Source organism: Danio rerio, chromosome 22, assembly GCF_052040795.2.
Source record: "Danio rerio strain M-AB ecotype USA chromosome 22, GRCz13ab, whole genome shotgun sequence".
Lineage (NCBI taxonomy): Eukaryota > Metazoa > Chordata > Actinopteri > Cypriniformes > Danionidae > Danio > Danio rerio.
This window is the reverse complement of record NC_141042.1, coordinates 34,671,357-34,698,769: the sequence shown is the minus strand read 5'-3', so window position 1 is coordinate 34,698,769 and position 27,413 is coordinate 34,671,357. Positions and strand designations below refer to the sequence as shown.

The window sequence follows — 27,413 nt, the reverse complement described above, 5'->3', positions numbered from 1 at the left end:
ACTTTATAATAAAATCATTCCACTGCTTTCCTAACTTTTTATGCTCATTTAAGACAAAATTAGTTGTGTTTGGGAAAAAAACACCAAGATCGACATATATGTTATTATTTTTAATTATGTGTGTATGTCTGTTTAAACCCGCACCCAAAAGCCAGACTTTCTCTCAGCTTCAAATCGCATTTACAGAATCCGTTTGGGAAACAGCGTCTGTTTATCACTATGGAGCGCGTCAGCTGACAGTCATGCACCATATGACTGTTTTAAGGATTGTATAGGATGGGCGACGGCACCTGTAATCAAAAGGAAATGAAATTGCGCCGTTTTTAATATTTATAAGTGTTTTCATTCCTAAACAAAGCGAAAGCACAGAAGACTCACGTTTTAGAGCAAGGGGCGACCCCTAGTGGTTCAGCGGTATGGGTTGCGTATAGGGAGGTTGGCTGTCCAGAGAAAGACTGAAAATACGGGAGAAATACGGGAAAATACCTTTACGGGATGATAGCGGGATAGAACAGTTAAATACGGGGGAATCCCTGGGAAAACGGGAGGGTTGACAGGTATGCTTTTATAGGTGTCACACAACCAACGATCGCTTCCCAGAGGATCGCTGGTTCTCACATGAACTCTCAGGACTACATTTCCGCATTCCCCAAGACTACACATTCATACATGCACTGCTCCCAGACACGCACGCCTGCTCATTCATATATCCTGATTGCAAGCACCAGCTGAACCTTGTTCACAGACTGATATCACCCCATTCTTAAGCCTCTCATTCACGCTTCCAGTTTGCCGAGGCTTTCTAGTGAATTACAACGCGTTTCCCTGTCTTGTTTCTCCGTGTCTCGATCCTAGCCTTGTACCCTTGTTATCCTGTTTAGCCGCCTGCCTTTCGACCTTTAGCCTGTTTAACGTTTATGATTCTGGACTGCCTATATATACCCGTTTGCACCTGATGACCACTGCTTGCCTGACATTGAATAAACCTGCATATTGGATCTTACCTCCTGTTGTCTCCTGTTACTCCACCCAGTCCGTAACAATAGGTTTGAGAGTTCAAGATATTATACACAATTATAGTTTCTTTGGTTTTAATGGATTTATTGAGTATTTCTTAAGCTTGCACTTCGCTCCCTTTCAATCTGGCTAAATTCAGGTGTTATTTGAGGTCAATATGGATAAGAACATATGTTGTTGATTAGGACAAAATGTATTTTGTTTGAGGAATTATTCTAAGTGTATGATATTCTGTTTGAAATAAATCCATCAAATCGTAACAATGAGTGAATTACTCAATGCCCAGTGAATCCGAGACCTGCGAATTTCCACTTGTTTTGATTTTGTTTACAGTAGAGCAATAAATACAGGCATGATGTAAAACAAGTAGTAGTAAAATATCCCAATCCCTCATGCTAATGCCCATCCAACAACTCAAGGTCGGTGGACATGTGATTCGCCGCGACAACAGTGACTAGCTTACTAAACCATGGTAATTTCTGACGGCGACAACAAGGTTGTTATGGTGATGCTCGAATCCCTGTGGCAGAGTTCCGGAGACCAGCTTCTGTTCCACAGCGGCTGCCATAACAACAGCGGAACTAAAGACTGAAGCCCACAATGACCAGTGCTTCAGCATGAGGGACAACACGCATCCTCGCGAGGAGCAGATACTCTAAACATTCAACACCGAGGGAAGGTGCACTTAGTTTAGCAAATAATAAACGTACCAACTGCAGTTTAAAGTCCATGTGAACCTGAGGTACATGGGTATTTTTATAGACCGGGTGTTCCCAGCTTTCTTTTTTATGAAAATCTCCGTCCATATGATGCATCTGAAAATCACGCTGAACCGGTGGCGATAATAACACTTTAATACTGGATGTACACCAAACAGGGAATTAAGTAATTGAGTAAACTGCATACCAATCAAATGTAAGCGTGAGAACAGAAACAGATTACCGTCCCACGGGTGAACAACATTAAATATGCAATGTGTAGATTTTTGCCTCATTTGCGTCGTCCATCCCAGCTAGCAAAATTCATGTGGCTCAAATCCGGCCCACACCAGACACTTACATCCGGGCCACATAATGAATAGGATGTTGGCGCTAGGCTGGTCCACTCTTGTTTGTTAGATCTGGGCCACAAATAAGCCAAAGCAATACCACATATCCGCCAGAATTCAACCAAATGAAGCAGAACTGACCCTATTCTGGGCCACAACTTGCTTTTATTCTGGCCTAGATCTGGCCTATTTGCTGGGTGTGGCTAAGTACAAAAATCCCAGCATGCACTGCAGTGTGAATACATTCTATAGCTTATTGATGCTGCAGTTTTCATTGTTTGCATTTGATTCTGCTGTTCATGTTGACATTGTTGTTTTTGTCAATTTTAGTATCCTGTTTGTGAGCTTTGTTTATTTTGTTAATTGTCACCGTTGTTGAGGTTCATACCATACGCTGATTTTTGATGCCTCTGTGAGCAGAAGTTGAAACATAGAATATTTTTAGCTTATAAACATTCATAATTCTGTGGCATGTGCAAGCAAGTTATAATAGTACTTCTAATAATGGATTAAACATTGGTTAACTTCGGTTAATTATAATATTTCATGACTTTGAAATATTTCAAAGGTTGTGGCTCACTTAGTTTTATTTTTATTTTTTTACTTGGCTTGTTTGCTGTAATGAATAAACTTTTCAAGCAAAGTTCTTAAAAGTTACAGTAAGCCAAAAGCATATTTATATTAAGAGGTTCAGGGCTATAAGCCTAACTAAAGCAAACACTTTTCTCCATGATTGTGACATTAATATATGTGGTCCACAAATGTTTTAAAGGGCACCTATGGTAAAAAACCTACTTTTCAAGCTGTTTGGACAGATCTGTGTGTTGGTATAGTGTATAGACCGTCATACTGGGGTGATATGAACACACCCAGTCCTTTTTTTTTTTCAATTTAACTACAAAAAAAAGGGTCGGCCAATTGGAGCTGTTTTCAAATAGATCGCACTATTACGTAGGTGTGCGATTCCCCCCGCCCACCGAATTGATTGACAGCTGCGCGCATTAACATGTTCCGGTAGTCACGTGTATGTCAACAAGACCAGACAGACATACGCAAAGCAACCGGGAATAAAAGCTCTGTTCTGTTCGCTAGGATCAGCAATCATCATTAAATGTGATTCAGAGTGAGTTTCACATGTTTAAAGTGTTTTAAAACAGAGTATGTGTGTAATTAATTACAGCGTTTTACTTCAGCTTTACTTCATCAGCACAGCCGCGTGTCAGAACAATTATAAAAGAAGACGCTTCAATCCCGGTTTGTGGAAGTTAAATCAGGTTTATTTTTTACATTAGCATAACAGATATCAACACAGTACTTGAGGTTAGCCTTAACTAAGCTAAGCGCGCTCTGTCTGTCTGCCTGCCTGCGTGTGTGTGTGTGTTTGTGTGTGTGTGCGCGGGCGCGCGCGTTAACTTTGTAACGATATTGTGTGTGACTCATCAATGCAACTTCACAATACTGATTAGTAAAGGTTAGTTCTTACTGTAGTATCTCACAAACGCTACGTAAGACCTTCTTCCTTTAAGTCTGTCTGTTTCTGACGCAGCTGAGGGAGGAGGCATGTAGAAATAGTGGGCGGGAAAAACTCGGCTTAAAGGCGCAGTACGACAAAACCACCGCCTGCTGGAAATCAGTATAAAACAGCATCTTGTAAAAGGTATAATAAAAAATCTGATGGGTATTTTGATCTGAAACTTTATATACACATTCTAGAGACGCAAAAGACTTATATTAAATCTGAAAAAAGGGGTAACCTAGGTGCCCTTTAAGATAACTGGGCCACATTTGCCATATCTTCTCTGGGCCGATTTATGCTTAACTTTTCTGTACCAATGACATCATCGAGGCCAATTATTTTTAATCTCTCCCCTCCAACCCCCTGATTATTTATCTGACTCATCTGTCTGTTTGTCTGTCCTGTCATCCGTCTATCTATCTATCTATCTATCTATCTATCTATCTATCTATCTATCTATCTATCTATCTATCTATCTATCTATCTATCTATCTATCTATCTATCTATCTATCAAATAAATCAAACATGGCATTAATGACACTCTGCTAGGAAATCTGGATTCCATGCACAGCTTAAACAAGCTAATCATGGAATATAATGAATTTTCAGATTGAATCTTGGGAAGATAACAGCCAATTTTAGCCCTTGCTTCCAGGGGGACTCATGATGATCAAAGGCCAACTAAATAAACTTCCACTGCGGGCGTCAATCCAAAACTAAAGCCACAAGCGTGCAGCATCAGACCAATTCATCGGCGAATTACCGCCGCGGTGAAGCAGATCTGGCTGATTAGCACTAGCATGAGCTGTCAACAGGTAGAATCAATGGTTGGGGACAGTAAACAGCAAGACTGTTCGACTGGAGGGATGTCTGTGAACAAAAGCGGTCTGGAAGTTACTCCAAATCAGGCATATATTGATGCAGGGTAAATGTTTGATTTGAGACGTAGCGAGCGACTGAAAGAGAGCTAATCAAGTTTTTTCAGCCAGCGAAATCAGGGATCTTATTGCGAGCGCTTTAGAATGTTTTACTAATGACCTGCCGGCTTGCTCAGGCGGGGGGTTTTTCAGGAGAACGGGGTTCGGCTTGAGGAAAAGGTAAATAGGAGGATTCCGACGTGCCACTTTCATGCCGATTAAGTCGCTATTGACATAAAACCAGGGATTTCCAAGAGAGGAAGTGTTTGAAGGGGGCATCTAAGCAAGGATTTGCTGAATGCGTCTTGGGTGTTAGAAAAGCATGGTAAATCCATTTGTTGGCAGAGCGTCTCAGGTATCAGCCCTTGTGTTGGTGAACAATGCATCTGTGTTCAGCACCGTGGACAGCGCTTCGCTTTAAACCGCTCGCTCTGTTGCTACTTTAATTCATTCAGAGCATTTAAGAATCAAATGCAATTAAAACGTGTTCTAGCCAGCACATTACGATGCAGCTGAGATATTATTTTTAATGGTGAGGCTTAGCTATAAATCCTAATCCAAGTTCCTGCGTATACTCTATATTACAAATAGCATGAGCAACTTATGTATTGTTATGTAATAATGTAGCTCACAGCTTAAAATCAAAACTTATTCATAGAGTCCACAGCTATTGGCACCCTGACAGTCAATAAAACATGTCTATATATATATATATATATATATGTATATATATATATATATATACACTCTGTATAGGCAAAATTGATTTGTGAATTTGAATACATTTCTGAATGCTACTGGTTTCAACTAAACATTGTCTTGAATGTTCTAGGCTCCATAAGTAAAATTTCAACAGCAATTTGACATTTTTATGGTTAACAATCTCTTAAAAGACAACATAAATTAATTTAAAATGCGCATTTTGCACTTCTGAAAGCATCTTTAACTAAATAGTAAAAAAAAATAATAATTCTAACTGTTTTACACCAAGTATGATGTGACAAAAATATATATATATTCTGGCAAAAATAAATTAATTGATTGATTGATTGATTTATTGATTGATTGATTGGTTGGTTGGTTGGTTGGTTGGTTGGTTGGTTGGTTGGTTGGTTGGTTGGTTGATTGGTTGATTGATTGATTGATTGATTGATTGATTGATTGATTGATTGATTGATTGATTGATTGATTGATAAATAAATAAGCCAAGCCTAAATTTCTTTCATATCCTTGCATCTAGTTTACCCTAAGGTATGTTTACAGGAAAGCAAATGTTTTTTTTTGTTAATATTTCTATTATCATTTCTAATAAGGCTGGCAGTTTGGCCAAAAATCAAAATCTCAATTAATTGAACATTTTGACTCGATTATGATTAATGAAAGTTAATGAATGCCCTTATAGTTTAATGACCAGTTTTGTCAGTAAAGATGTTCACATATTACAAGTGAGAGCTTTCTGAATGAAGGGTGGATAACCTAATTTTAAAATAACTGAAGGACACTTGCATCTCTGATTATTCATTGAACATCATAGAACAACTGAAATTAAAACACACATTGACAAATATATAAAAAACAACTCATATATCCTGTAAATTATATTTTAAACAGTGCATTTCTTGCATCTTCTGTAAACAAATATTTTAATGTAAATAACATTTTTAATAGGGTGTCACGGTGGCTTAGTTGGTAGCACTGTCACCTTACAGCAAGAAGGTCGCTGGTTCGAGTCCATTTGGCGTTTCCATGTATGGAGTTTGCATGTTCTATCCATGTTAGTGTGGGTTTTCCTCCAGGTGCTCCAGTTTCCCCCACAGTCCAAACACATGCGCTATAGGGGAATTGGGTAAGCTAAATTGTCCGTAGTTTATGAGTGTGAATAAGTGTGTATGGATGTTTCCCAGTATTGGGTTGCAGCTGGAAGGGCATCCGCTGCGTAAAACATGTGCTGGAAAAGTTAGCGGTTCATTCCACTGTGGTGACCCCTGATTATTAAATGGACTAAGCTGAAAAGAAAATGAATGAATGAATAAATAATAATCTATAAGTAATGGAAAATATGCAGACTTAAAGGCTTAACAAAAAAAAAAGGGGGGGGGGGTCACGTGAATCCATACGCAGTACGGAGTGTAAGCGAAAAAATAGACCTGAAAATTTGATTGATTATAGATTTTGATTAGCCCAGCCCTAATTTCTATAGCACCAAATTAGCATGTTACAATAAATTCCAAAGAATCTGAAATGAAATGATGTGAAAAATTATAACTGCATCTGTCTGATCAATCAATTACATTGTGTAATAAATTATATATATATATATATATATATATATATATATATATATATATATATATATATAATAGCGCTGTCAAAATTAACACGTTAACGCATGCGATTAATTTGAAATCATTAACGCGTTAAAAAAAATTAACGCAATTAACAAAGTTTTTTTGGTTTTTTTTTTTCTGTTGTGGCCAGGGCAGACGCCCGCAAGTTTCCCGCTGTTTCGACGTACTTTTTGGGCCGGGCTGATCATCTTCTTATGATCTGATCGGCCAATAAAACACTCAGCAGACTGTCATGTCTTTCTGCCTCAGTGACTGACGGTGCTGCGAGCTGTTTGTCACGCTCTGAAAGTAAGATGTTTCTTTTCCGGACAGAGCCGGGTGACATAATCCGCAGCCCATTGGTTCTTTTCTTTATTGACATTGGGCTGACCCAATCACAATCTTCCATGTTGGGCTCTGTGTAACGTAGTTGTGTATTTGTCAAAATAGAGAGTCACGGCTGTTTCTCACGCGCAGGTCCGCCCCGCGGGAGAGCAGGCTTTTGCGTCTGAACTTCTGCCCAAACAAATATTTGTTGCATTTTTTAATTGTTTAAGTTCATTTGATTGACAATGTAAAAGCTGTTAGCTACATTTGATGTTTCATTGTTGAGTTAAACATGTTTTTTAAGGGTCTCTGATACATTGCTTTTATTATTATTTATCTTTATTTTATTAATCAACATTAACTGTGTGCGTCAGCAGGCAGTTTTTGTTATGCTCATTATTTTCTAGGCTCCCTCAAAACACACAGGCACCCACATTTCCAGTGTGGATTATAATTTTATTTTAATAATAAATAAAAAAAATGTAGTTTTTTAATTTGTCAACTCTCGTTATTTCCTATATATGGCTTTTGTGCTTTTATAGAATGGGAGTTGGTAAACCTATTCAAGGGCATGCACAGATTTTCAATACTATATTATTATTATTATAGTTTTCCATATCTGCAATGCCTGTATTTTGGCATTTTTTTGCAGTCTACTTAGAATCCAACATGGAAATCAATGTTTTCTTTATTGGCATTGATTGTTTTGAAATTCAAATGGCATTAACATGCCTGTGTTTTTTTTTCTGTAATAAATATGGCTGTCAAGCCAGAATCTTGATGGTTTATTGTGGGTATGTTGTTTACATGAAGAAATCTGTGTTACAAGTAAACAAAAATTCTTATAATGAATTATATTTTGAATTTAAATAGTATTTGTCTCGCGTTTACATTAATTTTACACTCGAAAAGCCAAAATTACAAGTTTCAGTCTTTTAAATGTGATTAATCGCAATTAATCGCGATTAATTTTTTTTTAGAAGTGCGATTAATTAGTTAATTTTTTTTAATCGATTGACAGCACTAATATATATATATATATATATATATATATATATATATATATATATATATATATATATATATATATATATATATATATAATAATAATAATATCTCACTTTATCAGCATTTTTACTATATTAAACATTCAGCATTGGTGAGCATGCAAGACTTCCAAAAGCATTAGCTGCACATTTTTCAACTGAACTGATATTCAACATTATTATGAACTACATAATGCATAAAACAATAAGCAGACACTAATAAAAAGCAAAACTATCAATCATCTCCACAGAAACCCATTAGACCAAGTCACGCTGCTCTGAGGCTATAGGCTGACCATAAGACTTCATTAAGAATGAAGCTTTCAAATGCGCGATCGAAGACGAAGTAAGTGTAACGATCAGGAGCTGACACTTTTTTATATAATTGACGTCCGCTGCCTCTACCAAGCGTTCAGCAGGAGAGCGCGTAGAGGAACCTCACAAAATGAAGCAGGCGTGAGTTTGTGTGGGGCTCCCCGATGACAGGTCTTGCTTGCCAATTGTACTCCCCCATCAAGCTTCCCCTCCCAAATGTTCATGTCTGCTTGCATTGCAATGGTGACATTTGTGACTGAACATGTGAACAAGCTCCCTCTGGTTCAGGTTGGCTGTAAACAGTTCGGTGGAGGTATCGACTGTTGACATCTACTGTGTTTTGTGCCTTGTTATTGTCTCATCTGTCTGTATCTTTCTCCCTGTGTTCAGCCCTTGCTGATATTCAGCACAATCAGACATTTTGGAGATGCATCATGGGTGAAAAGTTACCGGCAATACATGATACATGACAGGGCTCAACAATAAGGACTGCCCGGTGGCCCAGGGCCAGCGTGAGAGACACTTGGGACAGTAGACCGGATCATTATGGCCCGATTGGGACAGTTCTGCCTTGTCACTAACATTTAATTTGTCTGTGACTATTTGTCAATTGCGTGCATTTTAAGTTTGTGCTTTTAAATCTTTAAATGCTACCTTCTCTGTAATGTCGTTAACAACATATTGCTTTCTGATTCGTCTTATCTGATTGATTTGACCATGCTATTTTTTTTTTTTTTTTTTGTAACCTGGTAACAACCAGTACAGCGTAGAAACAGCAACATGCCGGCAACATCAAATTAAAAGGCTAAACGAAAATGTCTGTCTCTAACGTGTTGGAAGTAGACATTTACTTGGAAACAACACGACAAAATAAAAATGAAGTGATGTTATGCATAGTTTGCCATCAGTTTGACAAGTCAGCCACCTTTTTTAAAATAATTTCAAACTGCAATAAAATGCCTTCACATTTTCCATACTGCTCTTTTTGTTTGCATAACACTTATATTTACAACTGTTTTTTAAGTATTGAAATTCTAGATTTACAGACTTTATTTTTGACACATTATTTAAAAGATGTGGTTAAAAAATAGCTATTAACTTCCCTTTTTTTTGGTGGAGCCAGTGAAAATTTTGGCAGGGCAAGTAAAAATCTAAATCACTTGCCCGATCGGACCAGTAGAAAAAATCCTTAGCGTTGAACCCTGCATGAGTTATACAATTTGTGGAATCGTGTCACTTGACTGCATGTGACCAATCGAGGATCAAAACATGACCTCTCTGGACAGAAATTTAGAATATGGAGCCATCGCTCGCTTTTTAATGTCTTATAATCTTGTTTAATCCCGCCCCTTTTCGCAGCGCCGTATGACCGAATTTCGCACACACAAACTCTAGTGTGACCGCAGCTTTATTGTGAACACGCGGTTAATGAGTTCTCTCATTGGTTGTATGTTCTTGTCCTGTTTGAAGCTGCAGTCACACTAGGCTTTTCCTCCCGTAGACTTCCATTCATACGCACGCGAATGCGTCAGACCGGAAACGCAGGGTCATGCGTTAATGAGCCCATATTATACATGAAATAGAGTCATATCTTGGTTGTAAGGGTCTCCAGCAACAGTCTAATATGCATGCAAGGTCAAAAAACACTTTCATGGTCTTATAATCTGCATTTATTTTTACCTAATTATCCCAGCGATTCCCGTATGAATCGTCCAGTGATTCATTTGTTCCCAAACCCCTCCTTAGTGTGAAGCTAATCTGCGCTGATTGGACCGATGACAGTCTGTTGCGATTGGTTGACTGCCTTCAGTCAGTGAGTGAAATGCCAAACAGCTAATCAGCAATATAAAAGTAATCACAGTTCATACACGCTCGATAGTGTAAGGCGTGGATTTTAGCTGCCAGTGGGTGAATGTAAATACAGACGACTAACTATTTTATTGAGCAAAAACTCCAAAAACAGTTGAGGAGATCTTCTAGCTTGTCTCACTCTGCTCTTTTCACAGACACACACACACACATATTGCCCTCTTCCTTGTGCGCGCGCACACACACAAACACTTAACCCTCCTATGGACGACAACACGCGCGAGCGCACACACACGCACACGCACACACACACACACACACACACACACACACACACACACAAACACACACACACACCTTCGGACGATAGCGCGCACACACACACACACACGCACAAACACACTACACTCCACGGAGCTCCGTAAACAAGGCAGCTCGCGTCGAGTTTTTAACGTGGCTTTGCACGCGATATGAGAATATATCGAGTTAACCTGATACAGTATACGCCGTTATAAGTAACAACTCACAACTAAATACATTTGCAAGCTCGAGTAAAAAAGGCAACTTTAATCGCACGTACTTACACTTGAGAAATGGAGGAAGAAACCCCTCCTGACATGTCCATCAGTAAGTTACTGAAAAACATTACTCTTTACTGATTCTTCCTTTAACAAACGCCGATGAAGTATTCTTTGTAGCATGTAGTTTCCAGAAGTTTCCAGTAGTTTCCAACTGCTTGGTTATAATGCTGAGGTTTCATCTTTGGGTAGAGACTCAATATATCCATCTGCAGTGTGACTTCAATCGACTAGCATGTTTGTGTGTGTGTGTGTGTGTTTGTGGGTGTGTGTGTGGGTTTCTGTGTCAGAGGGCGGGGCCGCAGGTTTCAAATCTCCCGGGTTTGCGCGTGCACGTAAATAACTTGGTTTTGTTCGTACGTCATGGCGAAACACCTAATGACTCGGTATCAAGGCGACTCGTTTGAAGCACTATGAGTCGACTCTTTTATAGATGAATCAACAGTTTTTAACACTGTACACTAACAGATTTAAGCCTTAGCTGGATACTTCACTTCACTTAGAGCTGTGTAACACACTACATGGAAGGGCATTTTCAAAAACCCATAATATGGGCTCTTTAAGTTTCGCAGGTTGCTGCAGTGCAAAGTTTAAGCTTGGTGAACTCTGACCTGCGAAATCGCATCACTTGACTGCGTGAGACCAATCGAGGATCAAAACATGACATCTCTGGACAGAAATTGAAAACATGGAGCAATCGCTCGCTTTTTTAAATGTCTAATAATCTTGTTTAATCCCGCCCCTTTCCGCAGCGCCGCACAACAGAATATTGCATGCTCAAACTCTAATGTGACCACAGCTTTATGAGAGCAAATGGCTTGTGGTGTTTGTGTGTCATGTGCTCCTCCGTCTATTGTCTATTCCCACTCTCCTTGTTAACTCGTTATTAGTTTATTATGTTCACCTGTTTGTGTGTTATTTCTGCTTATATTCTACTCATGTCTGCTGTCCTGTGCCAGTTCGTTGTCGTTTATTGCCCCGTCCTGTCGTAATCTCCAGTCCTGATCCCTGCCAGCCTGCCCAGTCAAGTTTGTTTGTGTGTTTATTTGTATTGTTAATGTTTTCCCCCTCGGGGTAGTTTGTTTTAAATTTTATTTTATTTCTATAATAAACCCATCAAGTTACTGCATTTGAGTCCTCGCTCCTTTTCCCCTAACAGCAACTGTGACACTTATGGGTACTATATGCACCTTTGAGGTACCACTGTGGACTATGTGGGCACCAATATGTATAAAGATACTGCCCAAGAGACACCTCCAGTACCTTTGTGTTTAAAAGTGTAGGAAAAGATAGGAACAGTGAAACGTCATTTGAAACAGCAGAGAGACGATGTTTTCCCTAATGAATTATCAGTACTTTCCAAAGCAGCTGATGCCCAAATATCATCAAACAGTTATGTGTTAAGTCTGCACATTTAGAAAAGTCAAATTCAAATGTCAATACTTGACTGAAGTCTGAAAAACATGCTAGTGAGTTTTCCACCACCTGCAGAAAATAGGTATTACACAACATTGTTTATGTTATTGTTATTGTTTACAGTCATATCACCCTGCAGCCCAAGACCGGTTACTCATTGAAGCTAAGCAGGGCTGAGCCTGGTCAGTACCTGGATGGGAGACCACTAGGGAACACTAGGTTGCTGTTGGAAGTGGTGTTAGTGAGGTCAGCAGGGGGCGCTCAACCTGTGGTCTGTGTGAGTCCTAATGCCCCAGTAAAAGTGAAGAGGACACTACACTGTCATTGGGCGCCGTCTTTCGGATGAGACGTTAATTAAAAATCCCATGGCACTTCTCGTGAAAGAGCAGGGGTGTAACCCCGGTGTCCTGGCCAAAGTCCCTATATCGGCCCTTACGATCATGGCCTCCCAATCATCCCCTTCCACCGAATTGGCTCTATCACTGTCCCTCCACTCCACCAATAGCTGGTGTGTGGTGAGCGCACTGGCGCCGTTGTCCTGTGGCAGCCTTCGCATCATCCAAGTGGATGCTGCACACTGGTAGTGGTGTGGAGAAACCCCCCCTCATGATTGTGAAGCGCTTTGAGTGTATGGCCATATTTTCAAAATTAATTATTAGTCATTAATCTTATTGCAGTAAAAGAAATAATATTGGCATGCAGATTACACTGATGATCTCTCTTGGCAGTTTATTTGGAGCTAGTTTCATATTGCTACCACAGATCTTTAGTTAATTAAATCTGTGACTTTTTGGAACCAAGCACACTTGGTTACGGATTTATATTTTGTCAGGTGCAAATTGTAGGTATAATGCGGTAAATTAAATAAACACCTCAATAAGCCGCATGATTTAAGCTAACGTTGCTAATTCATACAGCATATATTGGTGCCCATATCAAATATGTATTAAAAAAAATGCTAGTTTTAAGTGTTATTGTTTTCAACCCAATCAGAAAATAAATGTGAAGCAGATCATTTCCGAAAGCTGGTTTTGTTTAGTAGTCAGGCTCAAAAAATTCCAACCAAAATTAGGATTCATTAACTTCCAAATAGAACAAGCTTTTAGTTTAGGCCAAATTATATATCGTTCATTCATTCACTTTCTTGTCGGCTTAGTCCCTTTTATTAATCCGGGGTCGCCACAGCGGAATGAACCGCCAACTTATCTAGCAAGTTTTTACGCAGCGGATGCCCTTCCAGCCACAACCCATCTCTGGGAGAGATCCACAGACACATTCACACAGACACACACACTACGGACAATTTAGCCTACCCAGTTCACCCGTACCGCATGTCTTTGGACTGTGGGGGGAAACCCGGAGGAAACTCACGCGAAGGCAGGGAGAACATGCAAACTCCACACAGGAACGCCAACTGAGCTGAGGTTCAAACCAGTGACCCAGCGACCTTCTTGCTGTGAGGCGACAGCACTACCTACTGCGCCACTGCACCGCCCAATTATATATCGTTTCTAAACAAAATTTTAAAGATAATAAGCAATAATAATGATGAAATTAAGCATATCTATCCCTCCCTGGTTATTACCACCGGGTAGAAACCTAAAAAAGTAACAGCACAACTCATGCATCATTTAAGGTATCATCCTTAGCAAACATGGCTAATAGGTACCTGCAGTCTGAAATGTGACAGCTTAGCGAGCAAACAAACTTTCCGCCACCTCCTTTTTGAATAAATGTTCTCACAGTGCCTGCAGAACACCTCCATCAACACTTCTGAAAGCCCCAACACTGCCACAGGCAGGTGTGATGGCTCATAACTGCATTTAATGATCTAGTGAACAACACCGGACACCCTCCTTTTCACTCCGTCCCTTTGACAGCCCACAATCACATCCTTCTACAATATTCTAAGGTAGCGCAGCCTCATCATTAAGCAAAGATGAATATTCAGCAGCAAATATCCAAAGTGTTCCCTGTGCTCAGTGTCTATGCCTGTCCATCCAATACAGATTCAATAAAAGGACAGAATAGTTCCTCCATTTGCCTGTTAACTCCTTCCTTCTAAGTTGTATAAAGGTCACAAACAAATCTCAAAAGAGAGAAGATGAGTGCTTTTAGCATTACTGTGTCGATCAGATTATGCTGAGTGTTGATGCTTAGAAGTTTCAATTCAACCAAAATTCCCAACCGAGAAAGTCTTATATCAGAAAGGACATACTTTGGCTTGATTCAGTGATTGGCACTTTCCAATTTTTGTTCATTAAAAGACGTTTGCACAAGCACATTGTGTTTTTATTTAAATATCACATTTAATAGCGTCAGTAAAGAAAACTTTTACATATTGCTACATCCACACAAAATTAGTGTTGTCACGATACTGTCACGGTATTTGTCACAATGCCAACTGGCTTTAAAATGCTCCAGTGTCTGTTTGTGTTGTGATCTGTGCAGTGCAATGAAGTGCGATGACCTTCATGGCCAATCACAGTCATTTCTGTTGAGCATGTGAACACAAATCAGCTGTGTTTAACCCATTTAAATTGGTTGCATGTAGCTTTGTAATATTGTCCTATACAAACATGTTTTGCTTTTATTTTCTACAGGGTTTTCACAAAATTCAGACAAACCCATGTTTGTGTGGACAGCAGAGCCTAAGGTTGTGACTGTATTCGGTTGTAGTTTTGTGTTTGTCTTCAGGGATTCTGCTTTTTAACAGCAGAACTTCATTATTCTCTGTTCACTCAGCACTTTAACTCTGCCCCAGTGTTATTTTAACTCTCGTTGTGGGAGTGGGACCCGTGAGAGATGTTAACTTTGCTGTGTATCAAATTGTGTATCAAAAAAGGCGACTTCAAAGTAGAGTTAAATGGTCAAGTTATATTTAGATGGAGTATTATGAAAGCTAAATCATTAAACAAGACTAATTACCTTGATTTATTAACTTATTAACGCATTATTCCCTAATGCCCCATGACTTATATACTTGTAAGGTATTTGCCTATCGGTTGCCACTTAAACATTTGACAAAGTATACAAAATACTATGGATCTCTTGAAAGATTTGTTTTATTCGGATGAATATAGAGACCTTCATGATTATGCTGATATACATTTGTGAACAAATTATTTTTAGTAAGATGAAATCTGGCTTTATTTGGGAGGGTTTGCCTCTATTTTGCATCCTGGAATTAGGGGTAGGAAGTTGAAGGCCTCATGTGACAGGAAGTAAATCAATTCCTATTTTTCTTTCTTGAAATCTTTTATTTGGTTGTTTGCTTGCATGTTGTTGAGAAATAAACAAACAACATGTAGAAAATTACTTATAAAAGGAAAATGACAACTATGAACGGTGGCAGCTATAGTTGCCGGTGGGCTAAAATGGATTAAGCGGCAAAAGGAAGTTTTTAACATTTCAGTAAAAATAGGTACCATAATTCTAGTATCCTGACAACACTAGTACTAAGTCGATATCATAATAACACATGCAACACACACACACACTTAATTTTTATTTAAAGCCATTTAGCTATTCTTTAGCGATCGCTTTCTCCAGTCAAAAACACAAACCTAAAACAGGGCTGAATGAGTGCTCTCATGTCTGTCAGTGCATGCTAACTGCTAAGTGCTAATGATTAAAATAAACCTCCTACCTTAACCAAAATTGAGTATTTGTCTACTATCTAGACAGCAAGTTGCACAACATTTCAAAATACGGTCTGATTGATCAACCTAGTTGATGTATTGCTACAATGCTAATGCTAAACATCTTCTTTTAGTGGAGCTGTGTCATATTTTTATTATAAAGATGTACAGTAAGCTATATCACTAGGCAAAAGAGACATTTTAAGTGAGTTCCAAACCACATGTTTTTGCACTATTCTATGCTGTTTTGTAGTGAGAATCGTGTCAGTAGTGCATTCATACTGAAAACTCGAACAATAATAAGTGCACTTTAATTACCCGAATGATAGACTCATTCAACCGGTACAATGAAGTGTGTTATGCGGGACACTTCACACACTCAGCAGTCGCTGCTTTGCTCATGTAGCGGAAGGGCCGAAGCTATCAGGCGCTTGTGTTGGATTACTTTATTTACTGTGTATTGTGAAAGCAAATTTCTCCTGCGAGAGTGTTTATAGTGCCTCCCGGTAGTGAATTTGGTTATACCCATGGCAGGTATTATTTGGTATTTTGGTCATTTATTTCACTGATATGGCAACCGTCAAATGCCATCTAGGAAACGGGTTGACTTTCCGCTTAGTAAAACCCATTAGTGTTCCTTTTGGGATGACACTACATGTATGCTGTTAAGTGTGTAAGTGCAGAAGAACATAGTATATAGTGTGCCATTTGGGACTCAGCTATAGTTTTACATAGATGAGCTACTTCAAGGAAGCAGCCATGTTGAAAATCACATCACCAGCTGATTACAATTTCCTCTATCTTGGTAAAACTGGACACATTTGCTAACAGAATAATATTGTTAATAATATTGATAAATATTGCAAAATATAATAAAATGGGCTGCACTGTTGGTAGCAAGTTTGCCTCACAGCAAGAAGGTTGTTGGTTCAAGCCCCGGCTGAGTCAGTTAGCGTTTCTGTGTGGAGTTTGCATGTTCTGCATGCATTTCCCAGTGATGGGTTGCAGCTGGAAGAGCATTTGTTGTGTAAAACATAGCCTGGATAAGTTGGCAGTTCATTCCGCTGTGGCAACCCCAAATTAATAAAGGGATTAAGCCGAAAAGAAAATAAATGATTTAATATAATAAAATGCTCACAAATACTGGACTTTTCCAATAGCAAAGGAACGAAAAGTTTTGTTTTCTATTACATCCACACCACTAGGTGTCAGTATAGGTTCAAGACAACAAACACAGCAGTCTGCACAACCAGAAAATTCAGCGAGAAACTTTTAAGTAACAGAAAAGTCAAGAATAATGAAGTACCATCAACAATTTTTAAGTTAATAACCATGCAAAGACAAATGATCGCCCACCATTTTGTTCCCTTACATATTATGTTCCAAACATCGATCAACAAAGCACTATGTATACACAATTCTGAAAAATCAATGCCTGAATATCCCCCATTCGGCTTTGAACGGGACGCAGCATGAGTGCTGTCATTTGCCAATGCCCCAAGGAAATAACGTTATGCAATGCCAGATCAAAATGGGATGTAATTGTGTGCATTAGTAAATTATACAGCACCTCTAGGCATTATGTGGAAATCTGGCTCTTTAACCACAAAATTGGGCAGTCTACCACTCCTACAGAAGGTTTCCTCCTATTATCTCCATTATATCAACAAAGTCACCTACGACTTATGTAGAGAAAGCAGAGCTGAAGACAGTAATTGCTAAAATGAAGCCAATCTTTTGGCAGCATTGTCCTCAAAATGATAATAAAGGATGGAATGTGTCACGTATAGTAGTAATCATCATCTCAAATATGATACTCAAGTTTACAACATCAAAATGTTCACGTTTTATCATTTATATTATATGTTCTGCAGTGGCCTTGTATTAAATGATATAAAATACCTCTAATATAAGCTGAAATATTAAACACACTATTGATCCGACATGTTTTCCAGAGTAAAAACAGAAACGGCCTTTATTGATGTGAACTGTGTGGTGCATTAGCAGGCTGCGGGGTTAGCATCACATTCAACAAGGCCATTGCATCACAAAGCCCCATTCACACAGAGCCAGCGTGAATAGCTGTTTATCAACGCCGTGCCAGAATCTCGGGGGGGTCGATCTTTTTTGGAGAACATCCATGAGTTTCCACCTTCTGCTGCTTCGGAATGTAAAACTCCCATGCTTCTGACAGACCTGCTCCTCCGGATGCCAGATAGTCGGCCTGTTCCTGTAAGTTTCTAGTTCTGCAGCTCTTAAAATATAGCCGTTCAAGCTAAAGCAGACAGCTTCTGACAAATAAGCCGAGTCTAAGGTAATGTTGCTCCCGAAGTTTAAACTTAAGGCTTGTACCAGGGCCGGAGTGGGACTCCTTTTCAGCCCTGGAGTTTCAAGCCTCAGACCGGCCCACCTCAGTTTACGACTGACTATATTAAAATAAGGACATTTCCAATTCAGTTTCTAATTACACTATCACGTCTTTTTTTTGAGAAAACAGCTGCTTTAGAACTTCAAATGTTCAACAACCCTTACAGTATTATGTCTTAACAATAAAAATGAAAAAAAAAAAAAAAAACTACTTAAACGAGGATCAAAGCCGGGTCCGCAGTGTCGTAACCTAACGTGCTAATCATTGGACCACAACAGCTGTGCAATAAGTGGTGGGTCGTCTAACTTATATCATCATTAACCAGGCTGCGAGAAAATAGATAAAAAGAGCAGAGTTGCGGTAAAATAATCAATAAGAAGTAAAAAATATATATAATTAATTTAAAAAGTGTGACTGCTGAGAGCAACAGATTCTGGAGCTAGGGACACCGGCCCTCGCGGCCAAAAAACGGACCGGCCCACCGGGAATTCTCCCAGTCCTCCCGATTAGCCAATCCGGGCCTGGCTCGTACATAATGGGACGCTTTTCAGTTGCGTTTATCGTCCTCATTTTTTAAGACGTGTTTCCGGAGTCAATCCCAAACGATTTTCACTGGCATCAAGCAAGAGTATGCAAAATCACTCCTTGATGTTAGATGGCGCTACACAACTTTAAGCTTCTGACACCCGCTTGTAACACAGAAGAAGAAGACAAAGTTGACACACTTGTTGGGTAAAGTCTAGTGCTGTTTCTCAATATGCGTACTTTAGTGGTCTTGCGTCCTCGTTTTCTCGTGCAACGTCATCATCAGCTGCCTAAGTTCAGTTGCAATACTCAAGACCGCAAGTACGGAGGACGCTTGAAACTTCCCGGATGTGATCTTGATATCGAGGACGCACTGATGCAGACTTGAGCAGCGAACTCGCTCTGGAAGTCCCAGAAGTCATTGCGACTGGTGGTGGGAAGCGCAGCATTTTATTTAGATTTATTATTAAAGTTCAGAGATATCACTTATTTAAACATTGAAAGTAAACATTAACATGAACATCTTAATAAAGGAATAAACACATTAAGGGTTGTTTGTTTGCTGAAATTCGTATTAAAATCTGTTTTATTTATATTGTGCAGAGTATATTTATAATGTTTTTATGCAAAGTATATATTTTGAAGAGGGGGGAAACAATAAATCGTTGTATGAATGCTGTAATGTTTAAATAATTTACTATTTAAAACGCGTGAAGGTCACATGACCATCAGGAAGAACGCAGCATCTCATTTCTCAAAGGACGCGTTCTCTGCCCACGCAGTCAACTGAGTTCGTTCTTCCGAGGACACCTGGCAAGACTGGTCTCCACAAGAACGCAAGTCCGTTCTCTGCGTTCTTGGAATTGAGAAACAGCCTATATTGGATATGCGGCCGGCCGGAAGTGCGATATGCACATTAATAAAGCAGCATTTTTTTATGACACTGTATAACAATAATTAATTTTTTTACAGTACTGTGAGGGTTGGGTTTAGGGTTGGGGTGGGGGTAGGCATTAAAAAATACATTTTATTGGGTAATTTAATAGATAACATAACTAATACTCGGTACAACTACAGTTTTTACATTACTGTGACGGTTGGGTTTAGGGTTGGGGTGGGGGTAGGCATTAAAAAATACATTTTATTGGGTAATTTAATAGATAACATAACTAATACTCGGTACAACTACAGTTTTTACATTACTGTGACGGTTGGGATCAGGGTTGGGGTGGGGGTAGACGTTAATAAAATACAACAAATGAGAAATTTAATAAATAATAGAAATAATTCCGGCCGCAAACGTATCCACTCAAGCAACAACCCACTTGTTGCTATGGATGGTTCAAGCAGCAGTTTCAGTTCTAGCGATGAAGAAATGGTTAATGTTTAACAGAACAATAAACAACTCCTTGTTCATATCGCCTCTGAGCATCTTCTTCAATGAGCGCTCGCATTGACAGTTTTCACGTTCATTGACAGTTTCCAAGTGCTGTTTACTGTAACTTCACCAGCTCCGTGCACGTCAACAGAAGTGCCAACCTGATTGGTGAACAAAAACACGAGCATTACGCTTTTACGCATGCCGTTTCAAGTGGTGCTCGCTGCAGAGCCATTTGGGCAGGGCTGAGCTTCAGCGAGGGGGAGCTTGAGCTCTCGCTCATCCTTTCTTGCACTTCTTCTACGAGTGATGTCACTGGGGGTAGGGTTAGGGGTGGGGTTGGTGTACGCATTAAAACAGCTTATAGGAGGATGAGCGAGAGCTCATGCTCCCCCTCGCTGGAGCTCAGCTCTGCTCAAATGGCTCTGCAGCGAGCACCGTCTCTGCCGTTTTGCACATTGGTGTGCACGATCACATTGACGTGACCCTGCAATAACGAGGAAGAAAAGCAGTCTAAGGCTCTCTGTTTTTAAAAGAACATCTCTGCAATATTCATAGATGTGTAATTGTTCAGTTAAGGACAGTTATAAAGCTTGGCGAAAGAGCTCCAATCTTGATCAACTTTTAGTTTAGTTAGTGGTAGTAACAGCTACTGTATATTATTATATTTATTTATATTATTGTAAATTATTTTTTCATCTCCCCAGTCTTCATTTTATGTTTTAGACATGACTTTATTTTACCATAACAGTGTGCAATTTTAACATTTGAGTTTCAAAAACTGTAATGCTTAATAATTTAGCTAGTTAGCATAGCAACATTTTTATTGAATATTGAAGCAATTGGTGGCACAGTGTCTTAGTGTTTAAAACTGTCACATCACATCAAGAAGGTCACTGGTTTGAGTCCTGGCTGCGTCAGTTAGTGTTTCTGTGTGGAGTTTGCAGGTCCTCCCTGTGTTGGCGTAGGTTTCCTCCGGGTGCTTCGGTTTTCTATAGAGGAACTGATGAACTAATTTGGTCGTAGTGTGTAAATGAAAGTGTGTATGGGTGTTTTCCAGTACTGGGTTGAGGTTGGAATTCTGCTTTGTAAAACATGTTGAATAAGTAGGCGGTTCATTCTGCTATAGTGACCTCTGAAACAGAGACTAAGCCAAAGGAAAATGAATGAATGAATGAATGAATGAATGAATGAATCAATCAATCAATCAATCAATCAATCAATTAATCAGTTAAAGGGGTTTCATTTGATATTATATTATGTTTTCATTTCAATGTCTGATTAAATACAGTTCAGTAGTTTATCTAATGAGTTGGTGATTTACAAAAAAAATTAGTGTTTTTCCTTTTAATAATAATTTAATATAATTCTGTTAACAATAACTATTTGCTAATGAAATGATTTCCCTGCTAAAAAATCCACCTTAAACCAGCCTAGGCTGGTTGGCTGGTTTTAGCTGGTCGACCAGGCTGGTTTTAGAGGGGTTTTGGCCACTTCCAGCCTGGTCTTAGATGGTCAGGCTGGAAAGTGACCAGCTAAATCAAGCTAAAACCAGCTTGACCAGCCTGGTTTAAGCTGGACATAGCTGGTTTTAGCTGGGCTCCCAGCCTGGCTAGGTTGGCCGAGCTGGTTTTAGCTGGTCATCTTCCAGCCTGACCAGCTAAGACCGGGCTGGAAATGGCTGCAAACCAACCTGGAAATGCCCAAAACCCCTCTAAAACCAGCCTGGTCGACCAGCTAAAACCAGCCAACCAGCCTAGACTGGTTTAAGCTGTTTTTTTAAGTAGGGTTTAGTGACCAGAGCTATAAAAAGCATGCAGATTAATTGTGCAATAGTCACATAGTTTATTTTTAACATAATACCTTAAAAATTACTTTTAATTTAAAAAGCCAATTTAAGAAAAATGCAAGTTCTCTAAAATTTCTCTCAAATCAATCAGCCAAATTATTGTTTGTAAACATGTAACAGTAAATCCTTTTTAAAGTATAAAGGATATTAAGATTTACTCTGAGTTATTTTTACTTTAGAAAAAAGAGCGGTCACCCTAAGTACACAATCCCACAAACACAACCAGCTAAACTAAACTAAAAAAATGCTTGTTGAGAAATGAATCAAATCTACACAACTCAACAACAAAAATCCAGCAAATAACATCTAGAAAACATAGACCAGTGAAGGCTGCCATTTTGTATCGTGACTCATACGAGTGCAGGAAGTGAACCAAAAGAACTGAGTCCAGCTACACAACAATGCATCTTATTAATCTGCATTTATTTGACTGATGTGACAGCTAGAAGGTACATGACCAATCATACCCAGCCTCAACGCTGTTCCCAAAGAATATGGTGACTCATCAGGAGCCGCACATTTCAAATTCCTCATTTACCTCAGCAAGATTATGATTCACGCATTCATTAGTTCAATCGAAGCTGCATTAAAAACCTGTGTGTGAGTGTTTGTGTGTGTTTCAATTGGCTTCTGTTTGGACAAGAAGCTCGTCTGATTGTGTCAGGCACTGTAGGGGAGGTGTGAAGAGCACTGGCATTGCACTACTGTGACGCTCTCTCGGACAAAACTGCGACCACCGCAGCATGCTGACGGTGCACATCAGTCAAGACAACGCTCATTTGTTTAGGAGGCTTGCGTGGACGGTTTTGGGGACGGATGCCTGTGATTAGCGTTAGACCTCAGTGTTATGTTTTCTTCATGCACCTGTTGGAAACGCATCGCTCTTATCGCCCCCTGTCGGTCGCGTACAGAATCGTCAACATCAGCAGTGTGTGTACTACTGTAACATCACGTTAGTATTCAACAGTCGTGCATACAGATTTACATAATGAATTATTGTAAAATCCTGTATGAAATCCTGAAAACATGTTCCGTTTATGACCATAAACAATATACAACATTGTGGAGCGGGAGGTTTTCATAACAGGCAGTAAGATTGCCTTATCTAATCCTCCAAATCATGTGTAAGCCAAATAAAACACTTTCAGCACTGATAATGAAGGTTTATTTGAACTATGTATCTCGTGAATGACAAATAAACATATTTTCAACTCACCCACTCCGATTTTCTCGTCCTCGGTTGGTGTCCACATGATCCCGGTAAAATAACCAAGATATCAGCAGAGTTTGAGTTAAATGTCATGTACGATGACACATTAAAGTTGAAGCCGACGATCAGACGTGTTTATGTCACAGCCGTGTGTTTCGCCAAACAATCGACATCTTTCACACGTCAGCTCAGGTTTCCCATCCGTGCGTCCGAATTTCCCGTTATGGATGCGGCGGCAGCAACATCTGATGGAGACGATCATTTATTTATTTCATTGAGTCGGGCAGTCGTGATTTAACGCAGGAATCCGGCGGAACAGCGCGAGGACAAACTAACCTTGAGCGGTTCTCGAGTCGCGTGCGCGCGCGGGGTTCGTTTCCGCGCAATCGATACGAATTTCCGTTATTTTTAACGGTGTAAATGGGAGACCTTAGCGCCGGTGCTGCGCCATCTTCATCTCCCAGTCCGTCCACCGTCACATGACGCAGATGTCGCTCTTTAACGGGACACGCGCTCTACTCCAACGGTGAAAGCTCCACAGAGCGCACCGGATTATTGACTCATGTCTGCAATGTTCAGCATGGTCAATATTTTAAAATAAGGGGACATTTACAGCCACTATTTCAGAAGGAACTACACGAAAGCTAAATAACTGTCAAGTCAAAATAACAGCCTGTGCGATCTCCCAACCTAAAAATGTTTTTTTTTAAATGTTAAATCGGTAATAATAATAATAATAATAATAATAATAATAGTAATAATAATAACAATAATAATAATTATTATAATAATAATAATAATTATTATTATTACTATTTTATTATTATATTATTGTAGTTATTATTATTATTATTATTATTATTATTATTATTATTATTATTATTATCATCATTATTATCTTTAATAATTGTGTGTTTTGGCTTTTCCTTTCCAGTCTGACGTACTAAATAATTTAATTATCAGTCCAAATTACCATTATTTTTATTAATATTATTATTTTTTGATTGTTAATAATATTATTATCACTCACTCATTAAGAGAATAATACATTTAATAATACATTTAATAATAATATATATGTTGGTGTTTTTATTTTTCAATTTGGCTTCAAATTATTTAACTATTAATCCATTTCATTATTTTTGTTATTATTATTAGTTTTTTACAATCTTTAAGAGAACATTGAAGTAGCCTATGTTGGGTTGTTTTACTTCAGTGTTGTACTGAGAATGGCACACACATCAGCTGCACAACATCGTGTTGTAGTAACATTATTTCCATTAGCAGTTTACAGTTGACAGATGACAAAGCGCGCGCCTTTTATAACCGAATCCAAACATTTTGAGCGTGCATTCAGTTGACGTCACATGTGCTGCTATGAGGATGTCACCTGGCGTAAGTAGGCTACCCCAGAAATGTAAGTTATTTTAAAACTAATCACCTTTCAAGTATTGTAAAAAAAAAAAATGACTCAAATCTAGTGGTTGGATAGAGACAGAACCTGCCACGCGTTTGACTGAGAATAATATGTGAGGGCAAATTGGACAACGCCAGTTTTGACCTAATATCTGAGAGGATTAAAACAGCAGGAGTGACCCAAAATAGTTTGTAATACAAAATAAATCCCTAAAGACAATAAAAAAGACTATTGTAATCTATGTTAGTATAACTAGTGACCGACGTTGTTTACGTTTTGAACAAATCCTTATAGGAAGTACAGCCTACAGTAGCTCAAATAATAGTGCAGTAACCGGGTTCACTATTTATTTAGCCCTATCAGTTACCATTTCACCACAGTTTTGCTACAAGTACCATGATTAAATGGTGTGGTTAGCGTAGCAAAACGTTAGCCTATTTGTGTTTACCATCGTTAAACTGCAAAAGCGTCTGTTGTTTTTGTTGCTCTAAAACCATGTCTAATTTTCATAAGGGGATAAGTCCATCTCTGACATTAACATGCCACGAATGTGGCTTTACCAGCCATCTGCCAAATCAGTTACAATTCCTAATCTGGTTATAATTATCTCGACATTAGTACTCTGCCGGGCCACGCTGTAAGTTTGCCTGAGGAGTTTTTGTGGTGCTCAAATTCAACAATTTTAGCACCTGCTGGTGTAGAGCAGATTCTGCAAAGTGTAGAAAAACTGCGAAAAACAGCTTTTGTACAAGATTCTTGAACCCCCAGAGCTTTTATTAGCAAACAACCCTCTCCCCTTCTTATCTATGTGGCGTTCTTCTTGATTCTTTACAGACTTCAAGGTTCAACGCTAAGGATTTTTTTTCTACTGGCCCAATCAGACCAGTGGTTCAGATTTTGACTTGCCCTGCCAATATTTTCACTGGCCCCACCAAAAGAAAAAGTTAATAGCTATTTCTTAGCCACAAATAAAAAAAAATGTGACAATGTTTCTAAATCTAGAATTTTAATAATTTTTAATAAATGTATAATGAGCAAAATTCAAAGTGTTTTGCAAACAAAAGTAGCAAAATGTGCAGGAATTTTATTCCAAAACAAAAGATGGCTAACCTGCCAAACTGATGGCAAACTGTACAAAACATCACAATTTTTTTAGTCATGGTCTACTCTCGTAAATGTCTGCTTCTAAGTCGTTAGAAACAAACGTTTTCCTTTAGCATCATCATTTGATGTTGCCGTCTCTTCGCTGTACTAGTTGATACGGAAAAAAAAACTTGCTCACAACATCCAATCAGATAAGAGGAACTGAGAAGGTAGCATTTGAAGGCTTGAAAACACAAACTATTTCTTCAATTCAAAGGCTGTATTTACACGCAATTGACAAATAGTCACAGGCTACGTAAACTTTAGTGACAAGGCAGCAGTGGCCTGATTGGGCCAGTAATGATCCTGTCTGCTGTCCCAAGCATCTCACACGCTGGCCCCGGGCCATCGGGCAGTCCTTATTGTTGAGGCCTGGACTTGCTCAGGAGATTTAAGCACACACTGTCGTACACAAAGATGACTGCAGACCAATTATGACAATAAAACAGATTATGAGGTAAATGCATTGTTTATAGCTCAGTGGGTACCACATTCGCCACACAGCAAGAAGGTCTCTGATTGTGAGCCTCGGCTAGGTCAGTTGGTGTTTCTGTGTGGAGTTTGCATGTTCTCCCCGTGTTGGCGTGGGTTTCCTCCAGGCGCTCCGGTTTCCCCCACAGTGCAAACACATGCACTGTGAGTTGGGTAGGCTAAATTGTCTGTAGTGTATGTGTGTGAATGGAGTGTATGGGTGTTTCCCAGAGATGGGTTGCGGCTGGAAGGACATTCGCTTTGTTAAACATTGGTGGTTCCTTTCGCTGTGGTGACCCCAGATTAACAAAGGGACTAAGCCGAAAAGAAAATGAATAAATGAATAAAATGGACAACAGAGACTAAGAAAAGCTTAACTCTGCCTTCAAAAGTGACTTCAGATCAGTGTTTTTCCCAAGCTGCTGATGCAGAAACTCATCCCCATTGTTTATTTTTAGCTGTAAAGCTGATCGTCTGCTAACACCTAGATCCTGTGAGAACTGAAGAAACATTCTGGACATGAGGTAACCATGGTGATGCCGATAGCAACCTACCGCATTTTTCGAGGCGGCTTAATGGTCATTGTGGGTGTTGCGGATTCTCCTGACCTGCTGAGCAAGTCGTCCATGCATTGCCTTAATCAAATTCATAATCTCATATGTTCATTCACAGTCCATATTCATTGTAGCTGAACACATCATTGCAGGCGAAAGAGCTTGAATTGAATTCAAAACAATGATTGAGCATTTTTTATGCATTTTTATAAATGTCTGCGTCAGCCAAGTCGATCTGCGTATATTGATGCCGTAAAGGCCAAAGTAAAGCGATGTATCCCGCTTTAGCAGATGTATTTTCATTCTCTAGTGTGATATATAAAACAGCATATGAAGTGAGGGGAATTTCTATTTGTTACTCTTGCTGGCTGTGATTCAAAAGACTTAAGAGAGGCACTGAAACACGAACAACACTGAGTCATCGCCATTCAGCGGAGAATTCTCCAGATGAAAGGAGTTTGCTGGGTCTGTGAGTTAAAACTAGCAAAACACATCATCCTTCCCTTGGCTGTGGCATGAGGAGACGTGGTTGCATACAGA

General features: G+C 39.2%; 1 protein-coding gene across 49 annotated transcripts in view; it reads right to left on the bottom strand.

The window, feature by feature from the left end:
* The window catches only part of dock3 (dedicator of cytokinesis 3), a 406,352-nt gene extending 382,590 nt beyond the window's left edge, over nt 1–23,762 (bottom strand). For all 49 annotated transcript variants that reach the window (XR_015522243.1, XM_087304578.1, XM_087304583.1 and 46 more), the window contains exon 1: nt 23,295–23,762. Coding sequence is in view for 48 of the 49 variants with exons in the window: in XM_087304578.1 (XP_087160704.1) it covers nt 23,295–23,331 (37 nt within the window). In the remaining variant the exon portion in view is untranslated. The remainder of the gene's footprint in view (nt 1–23,294) is intronic.
* Between the last annotated feature and the right edge of the window lie 3,651 nt (nt 23,763–27,413).